This window comes from Rhodotorula paludigena, assembly GCF_050403205.1.
Source record: "Rhodotorula paludigena JCM10292 DNA, Rt_paludigena_JCM10292v1_ctg19, whole genome shotgun sequence".
In the NCBI taxonomy this organism is placed as follows: Eukaryota; Fungi; Basidiomycota; class Microbotryomycetes; order Sporidiobolales; family Sporidiobolaceae; genus Rhodotorula; species Rhodotorula paludigena.
This window is the reverse complement of record NW_027481439.1, coordinates 274575-289725: the sequence shown is the minus strand read 5'-3', so window position 1 is coordinate 289725 and position 15151 is coordinate 274575. Positions and strand designations below refer to the sequence as shown.

Here is a 15151-nt window from a genome sequence, read left to right as displayed (position 1 = left end):
GCCGAGACGCGTCGCAGCCATGCTTTCGCTGCCTACACATGAATACGTCTCGCTGCCGGACACGCCGCTGTCGGATCATCCGACGTTCGACCTCGCCGCGAAGGACGTCGTCGTCGTCGTCGGCGACGACACCCAGGAGAAGAGGCGACGAGGGTCCGACGGGTTGGTGCGTGAGGACATGCGTCTGGTTCGCAAGGCTATCCCGCTGACATCCCTTGCGGCACGCTGTGACAGCCTGGCGATCAGGTCCTGCTAGGCGCTGGACTTCTCACCGTTCACCGACGCCACGCCCGCTACTTCGTCGTCCTAATCGCCGCCTCCATCGTCGTCGTCCTCTGCGTGCTGCTCGCGCCGCCGTCTAGGCTTTCGCGCAGCATGTCGCCGTTCGCTTCCGCCTCCCTCTCGACTCCGCATGCGTACCACCCGACGCTCGTCGGCCCGCGACCACGCTTCAACCCCTCAGGCAGGCCGACTTACGAGGCGTGCAGCACGGAAGAGCTGCTGGCAGCGATCAAGGGCGCCAAGGTCCGGCCAGATGGCGCGAGTACGCAGGTCGACTTCAGCGAGGTGACAGAGACCGAGGTGCAGCCCATCGAATGGTCCTTCGACTTTCCCGCAGCGGGGGAGGGTGCGGGCAAGGCGTGCCCGCTGCCCAAGGTGTACTCGCCTGAAGAGGCTTGCGAGCTTCTTGGTGCATTTGGAGGGTGCGTGCTTCTTCTCCATGTACAATCGTCCGTCACGCTAATCCGACTGGAGGGGCAGTGTCCACATGGCAGGCGACTCGCTCGTTCGACACACCTACTCCGCACTCCTGATGATCGTCACTGGCCGCGTCGACCCTGTCGTCGACGCCGCAGCAACCAGCGACTGCCGCGGAGACCACTTCTTTGATGACGGCAAGGCATGTCGCGAGCGCGTTGCGTTCGACACAAATGCGGACTATCACGTCTGCGGCAATGCAGCACAGCTCCGCTTCATCCCAGTGTTCGTACCAGTCTTCCGTTCCTCGAAGCCCTTCCTCGGTGCTGACAGTTCTTTGTGATCACAGCTGGCAGCCGCTTCCGTAGGTCTCAGCTTCCGGGAATCGGATGGCTACCCATGAACTGACGGTCATTCTTCTCAGTGGCGATGTGAACGGGCTTTGGGAAGACTTCCCAGTTTGGCGCAGCTCGCGTCCAAAGCATTCGGCTCTGTATTCGCCTGTCCTCGTCTCGGTGAGTCTGCGTCTCTGCCGCCAGTCACTCCGCAAGAAGCGAAGTATAAGCGTCCGCATTGTCCGTCGGCGGCTTGCTCACACGGTCAACGGACAGGGCTTCGGTGCACATGGCATGTACGACGCAGAACGCCTCGAGACCGACTGGTGGCCGGCCCTGGACGACCACCTCTCGCGGCAGTACCCGACGCCTCTCTACCTCTTCCAAGGCCCGCATGCGGTCGCGCCTAATCTGCGCGAACAATTCCGCGAGCTCCAGGGCGAAAAGGCGTGCAGGGCGTACAAGGAGAAGGTCGAGGCGCAGGCGCTGGCGCACAGCCCGGTCGGCGAGCCATCGCTCGGCGGGTACCGCTACGTCGACATGTACGGCATGTCGGAGGGCGCGCAGTCGTACGACGGGATGCACTACTCGTTGCAGGTACGTGGTTGGCGTTGTCCAGATCTGCGCAGAGTGTTGAGCAGACTCGGCCACAGGTTAATCTCGAGAAGGCCCACCTGTTCCTCAATCTCCTCGACACGTTGTGGGGCGAGATCGTCCGGTCTGGCGGGATGGCAGTACTCAGAGGAGACAGTTCGTAGACACAACGGTTCAAAGCTTCAGGTTGTACCGCACGTTTCTGTCGCTGTTCGGTTGAGAACAAGTTGAGAAGGTTGTTCGGGGCCTTGACTCTTCGTATGGCGCCCTGGCAAGAAGTTGGCACTTGCGCAGACGCGTTGATTCCATGCGTCGCTGGGCAGGAGGCTCACATCGGTCGCCACGGATATCCGCGGACATCGGCGGACCGGCATCTGCGCCGACCGGCCTCTCCGCCCCAGCCGCCGTCTTCCGCTTCACTCCCACCAACAGAGCAGCTTTGTGAGCCGTGCGTGCGCTAGCTTGAAAACCTTGCTACAAGTCATACGAGCCGTGCCCAGTCGTCACAGTCCACTCGCCCGCTTCGCCGTCGCCTCATTACCCCGCCGCACTTGCAGCCAACATGGGCAAGCCGTCGTCGCTCTCGCTGAGCCCCTTCGACCTGCCTAGCCCCGGCCTGGCGCACTTCAACCGCTTCGTCGGAAGCCAGAGCGGGCAGGACAAGCTCTTTATGGTCTACTCGTGTGCGCCCCCCTCGCCGCCCCACCTCGACCCTGTGCGCTGACACCGACCTGTCGACTGCACAGACGCTGCCCATGTTGTCATCGCTGCGTTGAACTCGCAGCGCTTTGGGAACAAGGCGAGGCGGGATCTGGCCGTGCGCTTGGAGAAGCTGCGCGCAACCATCTCGGATGCTCGCGTCCTGTACGCCAAGTACTCTTGCCTCGACACAGGCTTTTGGCGCTGACGTCCCGGTGTGCAGCTACCGCCTCTTCGGCATCTTCCCGATCATCGCATGGGCTCAGTCGCTCAACGACCCGGCGCGGCAACCCAAGGACAGGCAGCTCCTCACGCTGCAACGGCTGCAGGCCTGGTCCATGCTGCTCTACTACCCGCTCGAACACATCTGTATGCAGTGTTCGGCTGGGTCTGTGTCCCGTTCCGGCTGACTCATTCCCCGCGCAGACTATCTCGCCGGAAAGGGTGTCTTCAAGCTGTCGCCCAAGCGCATCGGTAGCATCGCCATCTGGTCGTGCCGCTTCTGGGCTGCTTATGTCGTTCTGTGCGTCTTCGTCCCCTGAGTGATGATCAGCAGCTCTGACTCCTGCGTGCCCGCAGCCAAATCTTCCACATCCGCCGCTCTTTCCAGCTGCTCAACCTCGAGCGCGCCTCGGTCATCCGCTCGACGCGGGAGCGCGTCCGCTCGGGCAAGGTCGACTCCGAGGCGGTCGAGACGGAGAAGGCGCAGCTACAGGCGCTCGCCAAGCGCGAGAAGGACCTCAAGCGCGATTGCTGGGTGCAAGCCGGCTACTTGCCGCTCACGGCTCACTGGTGCGCCGTTCCGCATCTTCTACTTTGCTGTTCAATGCTCACGACCGGCGCACATGCAGGTCTTTGCCGAACGGGCTGCTGCCGAACAACGTCTGGGTCGGGGTCTGCGGGACGGTCGCAGCGGTTGCGGGTCTCACAGGCGTTTGGCAGGCGACGGCCTGATGTATTACGTGATTGTATACCAGAACGCAGCCTCGCACTGCAGAGAGTGTGCAAGGAAAATGCGGCGCGAGACAAAGGGGCAACAAAGGGGAGAGAGAACGGCAAGACAGGGAAAGGGGCGAAGCAGAGGAAGAGGCGAAACAGCGACAAGTGCGCAGAGACATCTAAGGGATCTTTTGGCTCTATGCAAGCGTCTCGAAGGCTCAATGAAAGCGTCTGGAAGGCTCGATGTAAGCGTCTAGAAGGCGGTGCGGCCAGTCTTGACCGTCTTTAGGATGCCCTCGTCCGCGAGCGCGGCGATGAGGTCGAGAAGGACGTAGTCGCAGCCTGGACGGGCGATGAGGTCGACCGTGACAGGCGAGTACTCGGTGACGTTCGAGATGGTCGAATTGTACGGGACCTGGCCGACTTCAGAGTGAGGGAAGTGTCAGTACGAGTCTTGAGGAATGCGAAGACTGCGTGACGCACTGGGCAGGACGACCTCGGGAGCACCGGAGAAGACCGAGTAGTACCACTGGCCGAAGGTGAGGGCCGTCTCGTTCACGACGGGCGCGGCGATAGGGTAGTTGTTGATGTAGCCAACGCGTCCAGCGTTCGAAGGCGTCACCCAGATGCCCTGCGAGTCAGACGAAGTCAGTAAGCTTGTCGCAGCGTGGAAGGCGTGCGAGTAGCAGGAGCAACGCACGGACGAGCACGACTCGTTGTCGGCGGTGAGTACCTCGTCCTCGAAGAAAGTCTTGAACTCGAGCTGGCGCTTGCGGGCCTCCTCAAAGCGCTCAGGCTTGGCGTCCATGTAGTGGAAGAGGCGGACCTCGGGCGTCGGGTTCAGGAACGGCTTGCGGCCTTCGTGCTCGGCGGCGTAGCGCTCGAAGAAGGGCTGGATGGTTGTGTCCCACTGGTACTTCCTGTGAGCGGACAGCGACTTCTGTGAGTATTAGTCCGACATTCATGACGGCGCTCATTGCTTACCACTCAAGGTCAAAGCCGACGAGGTGCAGATAGTCAAAAATATCGTTACTTGGACGGGTCTCGTCTAGCTGCCACAGGGCGGAAATGTTGCGCGTGTCGACGCTTGCGCCGAGAAATCCAGACAGCTTGTCGAGGAACTCGGTATAGACAGCCTGCGCAGCCGTATTCGCGACGGGAAAGAGGTCGTCCGGAACGTACAGCGTCTTGGGGAAGGAGGCGTAGCTCGCGTGCTTGTCGCCCATCCACTGCTTGCCGAAGCGCTGGAAGAGGTAAGGGTCGCGTGCATGGTAGCCCACGGCGCTGCATTCGAGCGATGAGCGAGGATCTGCAGAACGGGAAGGATGCAGCGCACTCAAAGAAGGGCCCTTCGGGCAAGACACCCTCGACCGAAAGCGAGTCGAAAGAAGGGCGAATGCCGTACACGCCGTTGTAGGCTGACGGGATGCGTACCGACCCGCCCGTATCGGTACCGATAGTGACGTCGAGCCAGTCGTACGAGGCAACGGCGGCGCCCGATCCAGCTGACGAGGCGCCCGGGTCCTGATAGCCGTCGCCGCGCGGGTTGAAGGCGTCGTGGTAGTCGACCCAGTCGGCAGTCGGACGGTCGTTGTTGGCGAACTGAGCCGTCACCGTCTTGCCAATGATGTCGGCGCCGAGGTCAAGCAGCTTCTGGATAGCCGGCGCCGTTGCATTGGCAACTTCGTACAGGTCCCACCAGGCGCGGTTACCCATCGAAGTCTTGAGGCCTTGAAGGTCAATGATGTCCTTCATGCCCACGCGGAGACCAGCGAATGCCTCGGCCCTGTCGAGCGTGTAAACGCGAGAGGGTACGGCGATTCCTTGCGTTGCATCCGACTCGGTGTTGACGGGCGCCGACGTGAACGAGTCCGAAGTTGGGAGAACCGAGGTCATGAACGCGTGGTTGTAGTCGCGGTAGACACGGTAGACCTGTCCGAGCGAGCCCTCGCCGTTGGCGACGTAGAGCACGTACGGGCCGGAAGCGATCTGCGTGATCCTCAGATCAATCTATTGACGCTAAATATCAGTCATTTGACGCACCTCCTGCTTCGCGGTGATCTTGACAGTCTCGGGCGAAGCGTTGCAGCTGAGGACGCCGGTCGTGTTGAAAGCCCCGTTGAGGCAGTCCGCGAGGCCCTGCTCGTAAGTCACAGGTCCATCGAGGTAGATATCTGTTCGATAGGATGTCGGCACGGGTGCAGCGGGCAAAGCACAACGACGCACTCTTTAGAAACTCCGGCGTCATCACGTCGTCGGCCGAGAGGAAGCGCTCGACTTCCTTCTGCGCCCACGAGCAAGTTGCGTGCGTTGTCGTGTTGGTGCGGATGACGGTGAGCGGAAGGAGGCCGCTGGCCGGGCTATCGAACGACAGCTCTGGCGCGGCGGACTGCATCCATGAGGCGAAAAGTGTCTGTTTGCCGGAGGTCGGAAAAACGAGACCGACGGGAGGGTGAGGCGAGAAGAGTGACGAGGCGCTCAAGGTGCGCGCGGCGAGCGCCTGAATAGGGCTCATTCTCGGGCTGGGATCAGCCAAGGATCAGCTCTAGCGGGGGACGAGATTCCACCTGAGAAATCCGCACCTCTTCTTTTGGCTACGAGCGGCGCACGACAGAGACGAAAGAGGCCTTCGAGAAGCAGAGAACAGGTGTGAAGAACGCCGCGGCAGACGAAGCGGAAGCGAGAAAAGATTGCAACCTGCTCTTCCGCAAGTCGCCCGTACCGGGACGCCCAGCCGGTCCCGCACCGCGGCGGTGACCGAAGTCGCGTGCACCGAGCTGCTGGAAGAAGGAATTACAGCAGAAGAAGTGCCCTGAATGAGCGGTCGGGCGAGATACGAGTCTGCCGAGCGGAGCGCTGGGCCGGCGCGAGAAAGCGGGCCGTGTCTCGGCGCGCAGACAGGCGGGACGCCGGCACCCACCTGCCCATGAGCGACAGCACCAGCCAGAGTCACTGCATACACTGCTTGTACCCCAAGCTGGACCGGGCGCAATCCGGTGTGAGCGGGAGGAGCGAGAGAAACGCGCTGCCGTCGCGTCGAGGCCACAAGCCACCCTCGAGTTGACCAGCGACGCTGCATGTTCGAGGATAGTGTACAGGGCTGCAACAGATCCCGACACTGCCCGGGAGGACGTCTTGCGAGGTGATCCGCTCACTCGGGACTTCCGACGAAGGTTCCTAGATCACGACGCCTCGCCGGCACTGCTTCCTGAGCTCTGTGACGCCGATCCACACAATTTAGTGGGCTGTAGGGACGTGCAGCACGCGCGCCTGGTCCTCCCAGGACGGTGGCCACCCCCGCCCGCGGAACCCCCACTTCGAGCACACCTTGGCACGCACCTCTGGCATTCTGTCAAGCGTGAGTCTATTCTGACCAGGTCGCCAGTCATGAGAGACATCGTGCAGCCACATTCGAGCTCGGAGCGCGCCAGGGTGAGCTGTCACGGGCGGGATCCGCTCCGACGGAGTCGCACGGTTGATGGACGGGCGAAACGGCGACGTGACCTCGCTGGGCCGGCTGAGACGCCCTCGGGATGCACAGCGGATAACGTCACAATGCTTCTCTGTGGCGTCTGCTCATACCGGGAAGAAGCAAGCTGACGCTATGATCCCGCAGTGCAGGTTCTCGCCGTGTGTGAGACTCCCGACGCATCGAGGCGTGCCATTTCGCTCGACCTGTTACCATCAAAGCCACCCACCCGGACCAAGCGTCGGATTCGGCAGTTTCGTGGGCCTGAGGAATGGGATACCGAGCTCGGAGCAGGCCCGGCCTGCTCCAGCGCCGCAACGTACTGCTCGGCGCCGCCGCTGTCCTCGTCTTCACCGTGATCCGCTACCTCGTCTCGTCCGCGCCGCCCTACCGCCTCCCCCGCCCCATTGTTTCCCTCACTTCTACCCCAGACCGTGTCTCGACATCTCTCGCACCGACAGTCTGGTCCTTACTGCGCCAGTCGCTTCCACCCGAGGCGATTCATGTCTATCTCCCCCGCTCTTCGCGCGATGCGAGCGCGCTCCTCGCCAAAGAGCCCGTCTTCCAGCACCCACTCGTCTCAGTGCGATATGTACAGGACGAGGGGCCTGCGACCAAATTCCTCGCCGTCCTGCGCGAGGCGTACGAGCGCGCGCGTACGTCGCCGAGCGTGCTCGACCATCCGCTGCTCGTCCTCGACGACGACCACGTCTACTCGAGTGCGCTCGTCGAGAGCTTGATCGGTGGGTGGGTTGCGCATGGGAGGGAGGCGGCCGTGGCGCTACGAGGATGGAGGGTACGGGAAGATCTGCAGTGGGGAGTCGCCTGGGCCGATGTCAAGCGGCATGTAGTGGAAGGGTGGCGATTACGAGACAGCTACCAGGTTGGCGTGATCACCGCTCACGAGGTGAGTCACTGCATCGGGACGGGCGCCAGCCGTCTTTAAGTCGTGTGTATGCCGCGTCAGGCGCGACGGACGCAGGGCAGCAGGACCTCGCTGACTTGGTCACGTTGCATGACAGGGCTACATCGTCACACCCGGAATGTTCCTTCCTGCCGCCATCCGTGCCCGGCCGCCCCCTACGACATCCTCCCTCGCCTCGGTCTCTCCCATTTTCTCGTACGCTCCTCCGACCCCTCCCGCCGCACACCTCGTAGACGACATCTGGCTCTCGGGTACGCTCGCCGCGCATTCTATACCGCGGTTCGTCGTCCCGCTGCGCGCACCCGAGCCGCCCAGCGTAGACATCACGCGCGGCGCAGCGACCGCGGCGAGACAGAGCAGCGACGGCGGGTCCGACGCGCGCAGCCCGCTCGAGAAGCACCTCGCCGAGCATGGGCAGTCGCGCAAGGACGCGAACGACGAGACGCTCAGGTGGTTCGGGCCGGCGTGGGCGCTCGACCGGGAGCTGGTCCGGTCTGGCAAGGGGGGCGCATGGGTCCTGCCCGAGCGGACGATCGAGCAGAGACCCATGTGGTATGACTCGCGGGGGGCGGACGAGCGGCGGAAGAGCGGGTCGAGGGGCGAGCCAGTGTGGGCGGGCCCGCTCAGCCGCGCAAGGAGTCGGATCGCAAGGTGGGCGCTGTATCGCCGAGCGAGGAGCAGATGGGGCAATAGCGTGCTGTGGAACTAGACGCGCCGGAAACGGTCCATTTGTGCAGACTACTTTCCATGCTTTCGACGAGCGGGGCGAGCATAGCGTCAGCAGCTGCGTACACGCAGGAGAGGAGCTTCCGAGGCAAAGACAGAGCCAGCCGTGCACCTCTGACGCGGTGTGCCGATGTGCTCTGCGCTGGCTTAGACCGGGGTTGACTCGTCAGTCTCGCAAACGGGGAGAGGAGCGGGAAGCATCTCGCCTCGAGCCGAAAGTCGCGTCAGGGGACAGACAGCTGTGATACAATAAGTAGAATAGACGGGCACAAGGGCGTCAATAAGGGGCAAGGATGTAGCGTGCGAAAAGTAGGGGAAGAGGACGCCTTATTCGTCGCCGAGCGCCTCGAACGTCTGCCGTTTCCGCTGCGCCACGCTCGTCATGCCGCGACCACCGCCGACCACACCGACTGCGACGAGGGCATGTCAGAACACGCTGCGAGAGTCGTGGAGATGGGGGACGAAAACGCACCCTTCGCATTCGGGTTCCGGTCTTCAGGCGACTTGAACATGCTCTCGCCTGCGTGTCGCACAGAGGTCAGCCAAACGCTCCTATCATGCGCCGCGTGCGAGGGAGACGACGAACCAGAAACACCGGGAATGTGGATGCCCTTCTTTGCGCCCTTCTTGGCGAACGACTGCCAGCTCTTCTGCCTCCCGGCCTGCTCCTCCTGCTTTGCCTTCTGCGTCTCGGCCTTCTTTTCGTTCTTCTTGCGCTTGCGCTCCTTCTCGAGCTCGTCCTTGCTCAGCTGCGCGTCGCCCGCCTTGCGCTTGCCCGCCGCCTCGCGCTCGCCCTCGCGCTCGCGCTCGGCCGCCTCCTTGGCGTCCCACTTGTTGAGCGCGCGCACGTCGCCCGCCTGCACGACCTCGGGCGTGTCGTACCCGCGGAACACGACCGTGTAGACGGGCCTGTCGGCCGAACCCGAGATGCTCGTGATCCGCGCAGGGTACCACTTGCCGTCCGAGTAGCGGCACGAGCAGTCGTCGCCCGTCGCAAACTTGGGCGTGGCCTTGGCGGCGCTTGCTGCCGAGGAGGGGCCGGCGGATGCGGGTCCACGGGAGGACGAGGGGCCCGAAGTTGAGGCGGCGGAAGCGGGGCGAGTTGCGGGCGAGGCGGACGTGGTTGTGGCTGCAGTCCCGGGCGCAGAAGCGCCGCCAGACGGTGCACTGGCGCCAAGGTACTGCCGGGTGAGGGCGATCAAGTCCTCGAGTTCGCTCTTGAGCGTGAGCAGCTCGGCATTGCCAGGGTCCTTGGCGAGGCTGAGCTTGATCTGCGAGAGCTGGTACTGCAGTCGCACGGCGTCCAGCGCAATGTGACAAGCGGCGAGAGCAGGTCGGGCGGAGGATGGGCGATGAGGACGAGACGGCGGCGACAGGGCGTCAGTGCGGGTCAGACAGCCGAGAGCGATACATCTGCACGCACCTCGTACGTCTCGAGTTCTTCCTGGTTCATCGTGGGTCGTAGATGTGGCGGAATCAGCGAGTGCGGCGAACGGGGCCGGACGACTTGGGTCCCCTTCGTATCAACCGTCCTGTCGAAAGCTTGACGGTTGGTGAGTATTCAGAGCCACTCAACAAGCTATCTCAGCCGCGGGCGACGGAAAGCGTGCCAGATTGTAATAGCCCCTCCTCTTTATCGCCCGCGTGTCGACATCACAACGCTCGAGAGTTCCAGTCACACACAATCCGCTACAACAAGATGAGAGAGACACAACATAGAGAGTCAGCCTCTCCTCCGCTCCGGACAGTCGCCACCTTTGATAAGAGCGCAGTTCCTCCCTGCTCCAGCCTCACGCAGCGAGCGCCTGCCTCTCCCGCTGCGGGCGCGCAGGTTCCGGCGCCGCCTCTCCGTCCTCCTCCTCGGCAGCGACGGGCGTCGGGCGTTCGACCTCGGGCAGCGCGTGGTTCGGCGCTTCGGGGAGTTTGGTGCCGGTCTGCGGACCAACAACGCAGGAGTGTCAGCGTTGTGCTCGAGCAAGAGAATTGCACGCGCACGGCAAGCGCTGCACAGATTCGAGGCATGTATGGAAGACGCGGCGCACCTGCTCGGCTTGCAGTGCTGCGAGTTCGGCGAGCACGTCCTCCTCGTCCTCTGCCGAGATCCGGCTCGACAGCAGCGCCGAGACCTCCTGTGCACGGATCCGAGACACAAGACGTCTCAAAATCAGCGAGCTGTCCCTCGAGCGGTCGCAGCGGCACGGAATGCGCACCTCCTGGTACGCGATGCCTTCGCGCGTGTCGTCCATGAGCTTCTCGACCGTCGCGAGGTCCATCTCCTTGTTGAGCTGCGTCAGGACGGCATTGCCCTGCTGCAAGCCGTACAAGACGTCCTTCTCGACGAGCGAGAATTCGATCGATTGCACCTGCAGGCATGCAGAGGATCAATGACAGCGACGAGGCGGAGGGTGACTTCCGCGCGATCGTCTCGCCAAGGGGCAAAGTGCACGCAGAGTCGATCGCGCTCGACGCACGAGCTTCTGTAGCGTCTCAAGCTGCGAGTCTGTCTGCGACAGGAGCGTCTCTTGGTACTTCTTCTGGCGGAGCGCAATCAGCGCGCGCTGCTTGTTGCCCGCGCGGAGCGACTCGGCGGCGATCTCGCGCTCGCGCGCGAGGACGACTTCGATCTGTGCGTGGTAGAGCGGTCAGTCCGGGCCGCGGGACTCGAGGTAGCGACACGACTGGGCTGCAAGAGAACTGCACAAGTGCCGCAACCTGTCAGAGGGGGCGAACGACGCACCCGCTTCTGATACTGCTTGAGCTTGTCTCGTTGCAGCTTGAGGCTGTTGATAGCTCGTGAACAGTCAGCAGTCGCTTGAAGTGTCGGCGTCATGGTGGTGAAGGGGCGCAGCCGACGCACTCGAGGATGGAGCGGTCTTGCGGGGTGATCTTGACCGAGCTCGAGGACTGTCCCACTGTTCGCTGGGCGCTGTCAGCCACTGTGCTCGTCGCGGGAGAGCGAGTGAGGGAGGGCCCGACGCACTGGTGGGGGAGAGAGCGACGTCGACGGCGACGCGGCGAGGTTGAGCGGGACAAGCGGGAGGAGCAGCGGGAGGGCACGGGAGTCACAGCAGCGAGCAGTACGAGCGAGTCTGGGCGAGTCTGAGCAAGTGCGAGCGTGTGGTCGCGGTCCAAGGCTCCCCCGCTCACCGGCCCTCGTCGGGTTGGCGCTCTTCCCCGCCGACGACATAGCGCCGCAGTACAGCCGACTAGACGACATCTCTCTCACTCCCAGCGTGCAGCCCGCCCGCTTGCTCCCGCGCTCTCCCGTGTGCCCGTCGCTGCCCGCACCGCCCCCTTCGCTCATCGCCGCGCCGCCAGCCTCGCGGCGGGCCAGCGCAGGCGAGCCATGTACCGCCTCGTGACGGGCTTTGTCGCCCACCTCATGCAGAAGCAAGAGGTGCGCTCACTATGCCCCGCCTGTTGCGACGACGCGCTGACCCTCTGTCGCGGCTGTGTCGGGTTGCGGCACGCACAGTACTCGGTGCTCATCATGGGGCTCGACAACGCTGGCAAGACGACCTTTCTCGGTGAGCCGCATCGCTCCTACGGAAGGACGAGGTGAACTCATTCGTCTCCCTCGCTCTTTCCCCGTCGCAGAGAAGGTCAAGAGCACGTTCAACCGAACGCCGGACGTCGACCCGAAGAGCATTGCACCCACCATCGGGCAAAACAGTGCGCTTCCGCTTCCAGGCAAACACCAGGGCGCTTTGCTAAGTCGGCTGTGCGCGTCCGCAGTCGGGAGGATTACGCTTTCTTCGACCGTGCTGCAATTCTGGGATCTTGGAGGTAGGCTAGTTGTCACTCCCTTACCCGACATTCAGCTGATATGGTCGCGGCGCGGCAGGGCAACGAGACATCCGCAGCATCTGGCCGAAGTATTACGCCGACTGTCACGCCGTCGTCTTTGTCATCGACTCGACCGACAAGGAGCGGATAGAGGAGTGCTGGGCAGCCTTTGGTGCGCCTTGACGTCAGTGTTCTCGCTCGAAGCAACCTGACCCCTTGGCCTCGCCGCAGAGACGATCGTGACGGACCACCGTGTGGACGGCGTCCCGACGCTCGTCCTGGCGAACAAACAGGACTGCGACGGCGCGATGGCGGTCGAGGACATCAAGCAGATGTTCAACCAGCTCATCGTCGGCAAGCTCAACGTGAGCGAGGGCGCCGTGCTGCCGATCTCTGCGCTGCGAGGGTGCGCCGGTCCTCTTTTGCCTGGGTCCCTCTACGAGCTCTCGCTCACTCGCGCGCATGCTTGCAGGGACGGGATTCGAGAAGCGGTCGATTGGCTGTTCTTGCGAGTGCACCAGTGCGTCTCTAGTCTTCCCCGCCCAACGAGGCAGCTCGGAGATCTGACCTGGTCCTCGGGTTTGTGTGGTTGGGTACAGCTCGCGGCAGGTGTCGCACTTCTGAGCGCCGGGGTGGGCTGTGTAGACCAGAGTGTTGTAACCAATATTGTCCGCTGATTGGCTGAGCGAGGTGGTGGTGCCACGCGCGGGTCTTCGCTCGGACGCGGCGAAGCAGCGAGAGCGGGCGGTTGGCGGCGGGCCTCGACTCTCGCGCTCTCGCTGCTCTCCTCGACTCTCTCTCCCACTGTACAACCTAGCGAACACGATGCTCACTGCCGTCGACCCGTGCACTGCGCTCAAGCGCTTCTCGGGCGTGTGCCCCTTCCTGCGCTCGACGAGTGCGACCTCGCTCCGCTCCTTCTCGACCCAGCCCGCGCTCGTCTCGACCTCGGTCCGCCCGGGCAACCGCCTCGCCGAGCTCGCCGGCACCCAGTGCCCGCTCATGAGCGCCGCCCTCGCCCGCCGCGCCCTCGCCGCCCCCGCGATCGCCGCCCCCGCGCCCAACCACAGCCGCCCAAAGTCGACCCTCGCCGCCCGCAAGAGCGACGTCGCCGTCGCGAGGGGCTACGCCTCGATCGCAGAGGTCCACCAGGACGCCCTCCGCAAGGCCACCGCCGCCGCCTCGCCCACGCCGGCGCCGGCGTTCGTCAACCCGGCTTCGCTCTCGTCCGACAAGAGCGGCTCCCGCGCGGCCGACGAGGCTCACGAGCCCAACGAGGTTCACTCCGAGGGTCGCCCGACGTGCGCGCTGGGCTTTGCCAAGCACCGCATCACGTCGTTTAGACCCGGCTTCGACTACGAGGCCTTCTACGGCAGCGAGCTCGACAAGAAGCACCAGGACAAGTCCTACAGGGTGCGTGCTGTGCTGCCTCTCGAAGCGTGATTGCGCACGCGGCGAGACTGACTCCTGTGCGCGCACTCGTAGTACTTCAACAATGTCAACCGGCTCGCTGCCAAGTATCCCGTCGCTCACACGGCCAACAAGGCCGATGAAGTGACTGTGCACTGCTCGAACGATTACCTCGGCATGGGCAGGCACCCCGTGACGCTCCAGGCGATTCACGAAACGCTCGACACGTACGGCGCCGGCGCCGGCGGCACGCGCAACATTGCCGGCAACGGCGCCATGCACCTCGCGCTCGAGGCCGAGCTCGCGAGCCTGCACTACAAGCCCGCGGCGCTCGTCTTCAGCTCGTGCTACGTCGCCAACGTCGAGACGCTCTCGACGCTCGGCTCCAAGCTCCCCGGCTGCGTCATCCTGTCGGACGAGATGAACCACGCGTCGATGATCCAGGGCATCCGCCACTCGCGCGCGCAAAAGATGATCTTCAAGCACAACGACGTCGCCGACCTCGAGCGCAAGCTCGCGAGCCTCCCGCTCGAGACGCCCAAGATCATCGCGTTCGAATCGGTCTACTCGATGTCGGGCACGGTCGGCCCGATCAAGGAGATCTGCGACCTCGCCGAGAAGTACGGCGCCATCACGTTCCTCGACGAGGTGCACGCCGTCGGCATGTACGGGCCGACGGGCGCCGGCGTCGCCGAGCACCTCGACTTTGACCTCAACGCGCGCGGCGGCGCCGCGGGCTCGGTCGCCGACCGCGTCGACATCGTCACGGGCACGCTCGGCAAGGCGTACGGCGTCGTCGGGGGCTACATCGCCGGGAGCGAGCGCTTTGTCGACATGGTGCGCTCGTACGCGCCGGGCTTCATCTTTACGACGTCGATCCCGCCGTCGACGGCGGCGGGGGCGCGCGCGGCGATCGCGTACCAGAAGGAGCACCTCGGGGACCGGCAGATGCAGCAGCGCAACGTGGCGCGCGTCAAGCGCGACCTCGAGGCGATCGGGATCCCCGTCATCCCCAACCCGTCGCACATTGTCCCGCTCCTCGTCGGCAACGCCGAGCTCGCCAAGCAGGCGTCGGACCTGCTCCTGACCAAGCACAAGCTGTACATCCAGAGCATCAACTTCCCGACCGTGTCGCGCGGCGACGAGCGGCTGCGCATCACGCCGTCGCCGCTGCACTCGGACGCGCAGCTCGCGACGCTCGTCGCCGCGCTCGACAGCGTGTGGGACGAGCTCGGGCTCAAGCGCACGCCGGCGTGGGCCGCCGAGGGCGGGCGCTGCGGCGTCGGCATGCCGGAGGGCGAGCGCAAGGACGTCGTCAACCTCTGGAGTGAGGAGCAGCTCGCGCTGCGCGACCTCGAGCACGCGCGCGACGTTGCTGCGGGCAAGGCGGCGCCGGACCAGGCGGGGTGGGTCGCCAGCCCGGTCGTCGAGGCGGCGACGGCGGCTGTTGCTGCCTGAGCGGGTCTCTCTATCTCATCGTCTCTCCGTCTCTCGGTTGTGTGCACTCGCTCGCTCTTTGTAGCGGTGACGAGATGCAGGAAATGCTGAACGTTTGATCCTCTCACTTGA

The 15151-nt window shown here is 64.0% G+C and overlaps 8 protein-coding genes across 8 annotated transcripts; 5 read left to right on the top strand and 3 right to left on the bottom strand.

Annotated features, from left to right (window-relative positions):
• Window positions 1-19: 19 nt before the first annotated feature.
• JCM10292_004261 (uncharacterized protein) lies at window positions 20-1792 on the top strand (the record flags this gene model as incomplete). Its single annotated transcript, XM_076648921.1, has 7 exons — window positions 20-166; window positions 235-704; window positions 763-984; window positions 1049-1063; window positions 1124-1214; window positions 1311-1631; window positions 1688-1792. 7 exons carry the CDS (start codon window positions 20-22, stop codon window positions 1790-1792), a joined length of 1371 nt encoding a protein of 456 aa, XP_076505626.1.
• Window positions 1793-2190: 398 nt separating this feature from the next.
• Window positions 2191-3281, top strand: JCM10292_004260 (uncharacterized protein; the record flags this gene model as incomplete). Its single annotated transcript, XM_076648920.1, has 6 exons — window positions 2191-2311; window positions 2375-2492; window positions 2551-2696; window positions 2754-2850; window positions 2907-3119; window positions 3179-3281. The coding sequence occupies 6 exons, from the start codon at window positions 2191-2193 to the stop codon at window positions 3279-3281; spliced, it is 798 nt and encodes a 265-aa protein (XP_076505625.1).
• Window positions 3282-3519: 238 nt separating this feature from the next.
• Window positions 3520-5661, bottom strand: JCM10292_004259 (uncharacterized protein; the record flags this gene model as incomplete). The annotated part of the gene is made up of 7 exons (XM_076648919.1): window positions 3520-3689; window positions 3750-3897; window positions 3967-4186; window positions 4251-4550; window positions 4603-5255; window positions 5310-5440; window positions 5493-5661. The coding sequence occupies 7 exons, from the start codon at window positions 5659-5661 to the stop codon at window positions 3520-3522; spliced, it is 1791 nt and encodes a 596-aa protein (XP_076505624.1).
• Window positions 5662-7006: 1345 nt separating this feature from the next.
• JCM10292_004258 (uncharacterized protein) lies at window positions 7007-8369 on the top strand (the record flags this gene model as incomplete). The annotated part of the gene is made up of 2 exons (XM_076648918.1): window positions 7007-7642; window positions 7758-8369. 2 exons carry the CDS (start codon window positions 7007-7009, stop codon window positions 8367-8369), a joined length of 1248 nt encoding a protein of 415 aa, XP_076505623.1.
• Window positions 8370-8713: 344 nt separating this feature from the next.
• Window positions 8714-9839, bottom strand: JCM10292_004257 (uncharacterized protein; the record flags this gene model as incomplete). Its single annotated transcript, XM_076648917.1, has 4 exons — window positions 8714-8796; window positions 8859-8906; window positions 8973-9672; window positions 9810-9839. 4 exons carry the CDS (start codon window positions 9837-9839, stop codon window positions 8714-8716), a joined length of 861 nt encoding a protein of 286 aa, XP_076505622.1.
• Window positions 9840-10176: 337 nt separating this feature from the next.
• VPS20 (ESCRT-III subunit protein VPS20) lies at window positions 10177-11573 on the bottom strand (the record flags this gene model as incomplete). Its single annotated transcript, XM_076648916.1, has 7 exons — window positions 10177-10320; window positions 10429-10515; window positions 10597-10749; window positions 10858-11010; window positions 11124-11166; window positions 11244-11298; window positions 11534-11573. The coding sequence occupies 7 exons, from the start codon at window positions 11571-11573 to the stop codon at window positions 10177-10179; spliced, it is 675 nt and encodes a 224-aa protein (XP_076505621.1).
• Window positions 11574-11732: 159 nt separating this feature from the next.
• ARL3 (Arf family GTPase ARL3) lies at window positions 11733-12796 on the top strand (the record flags this gene model as incomplete). Its single annotated transcript, XM_076648915.1, has 8 exons — window positions 11733-11783; window positions 11862-11913; window positions 11984-12058; window positions 12122-12172; window positions 12231-12344; window positions 12404-12578; window positions 12645-12692; window positions 12772-12796. 8 exons carry the CDS (start codon window positions 11733-11735, stop codon window positions 12794-12796), a joined length of 591 nt encoding a protein of 196 aa, XP_076505620.1.
• A 201-nt stretch (window positions 12797-12997) lies between these two features.
• Window positions 12998-15040, top strand: JCM10292_004254 (uncharacterized protein; the record flags this gene model as incomplete). The annotated part of the gene is made up of 2 exons (XM_076648914.1): window positions 12998-13585; window positions 13658-15040. The coding sequence occupies 2 exons, from the start codon at window positions 12998-13000 to the stop codon at window positions 15038-15040; spliced, it is 1971 nt and encodes a 656-aa protein (XP_076505619.1).
• Between the last annotated feature and the right edge of the window lie 111 nt (window positions 15041-15151).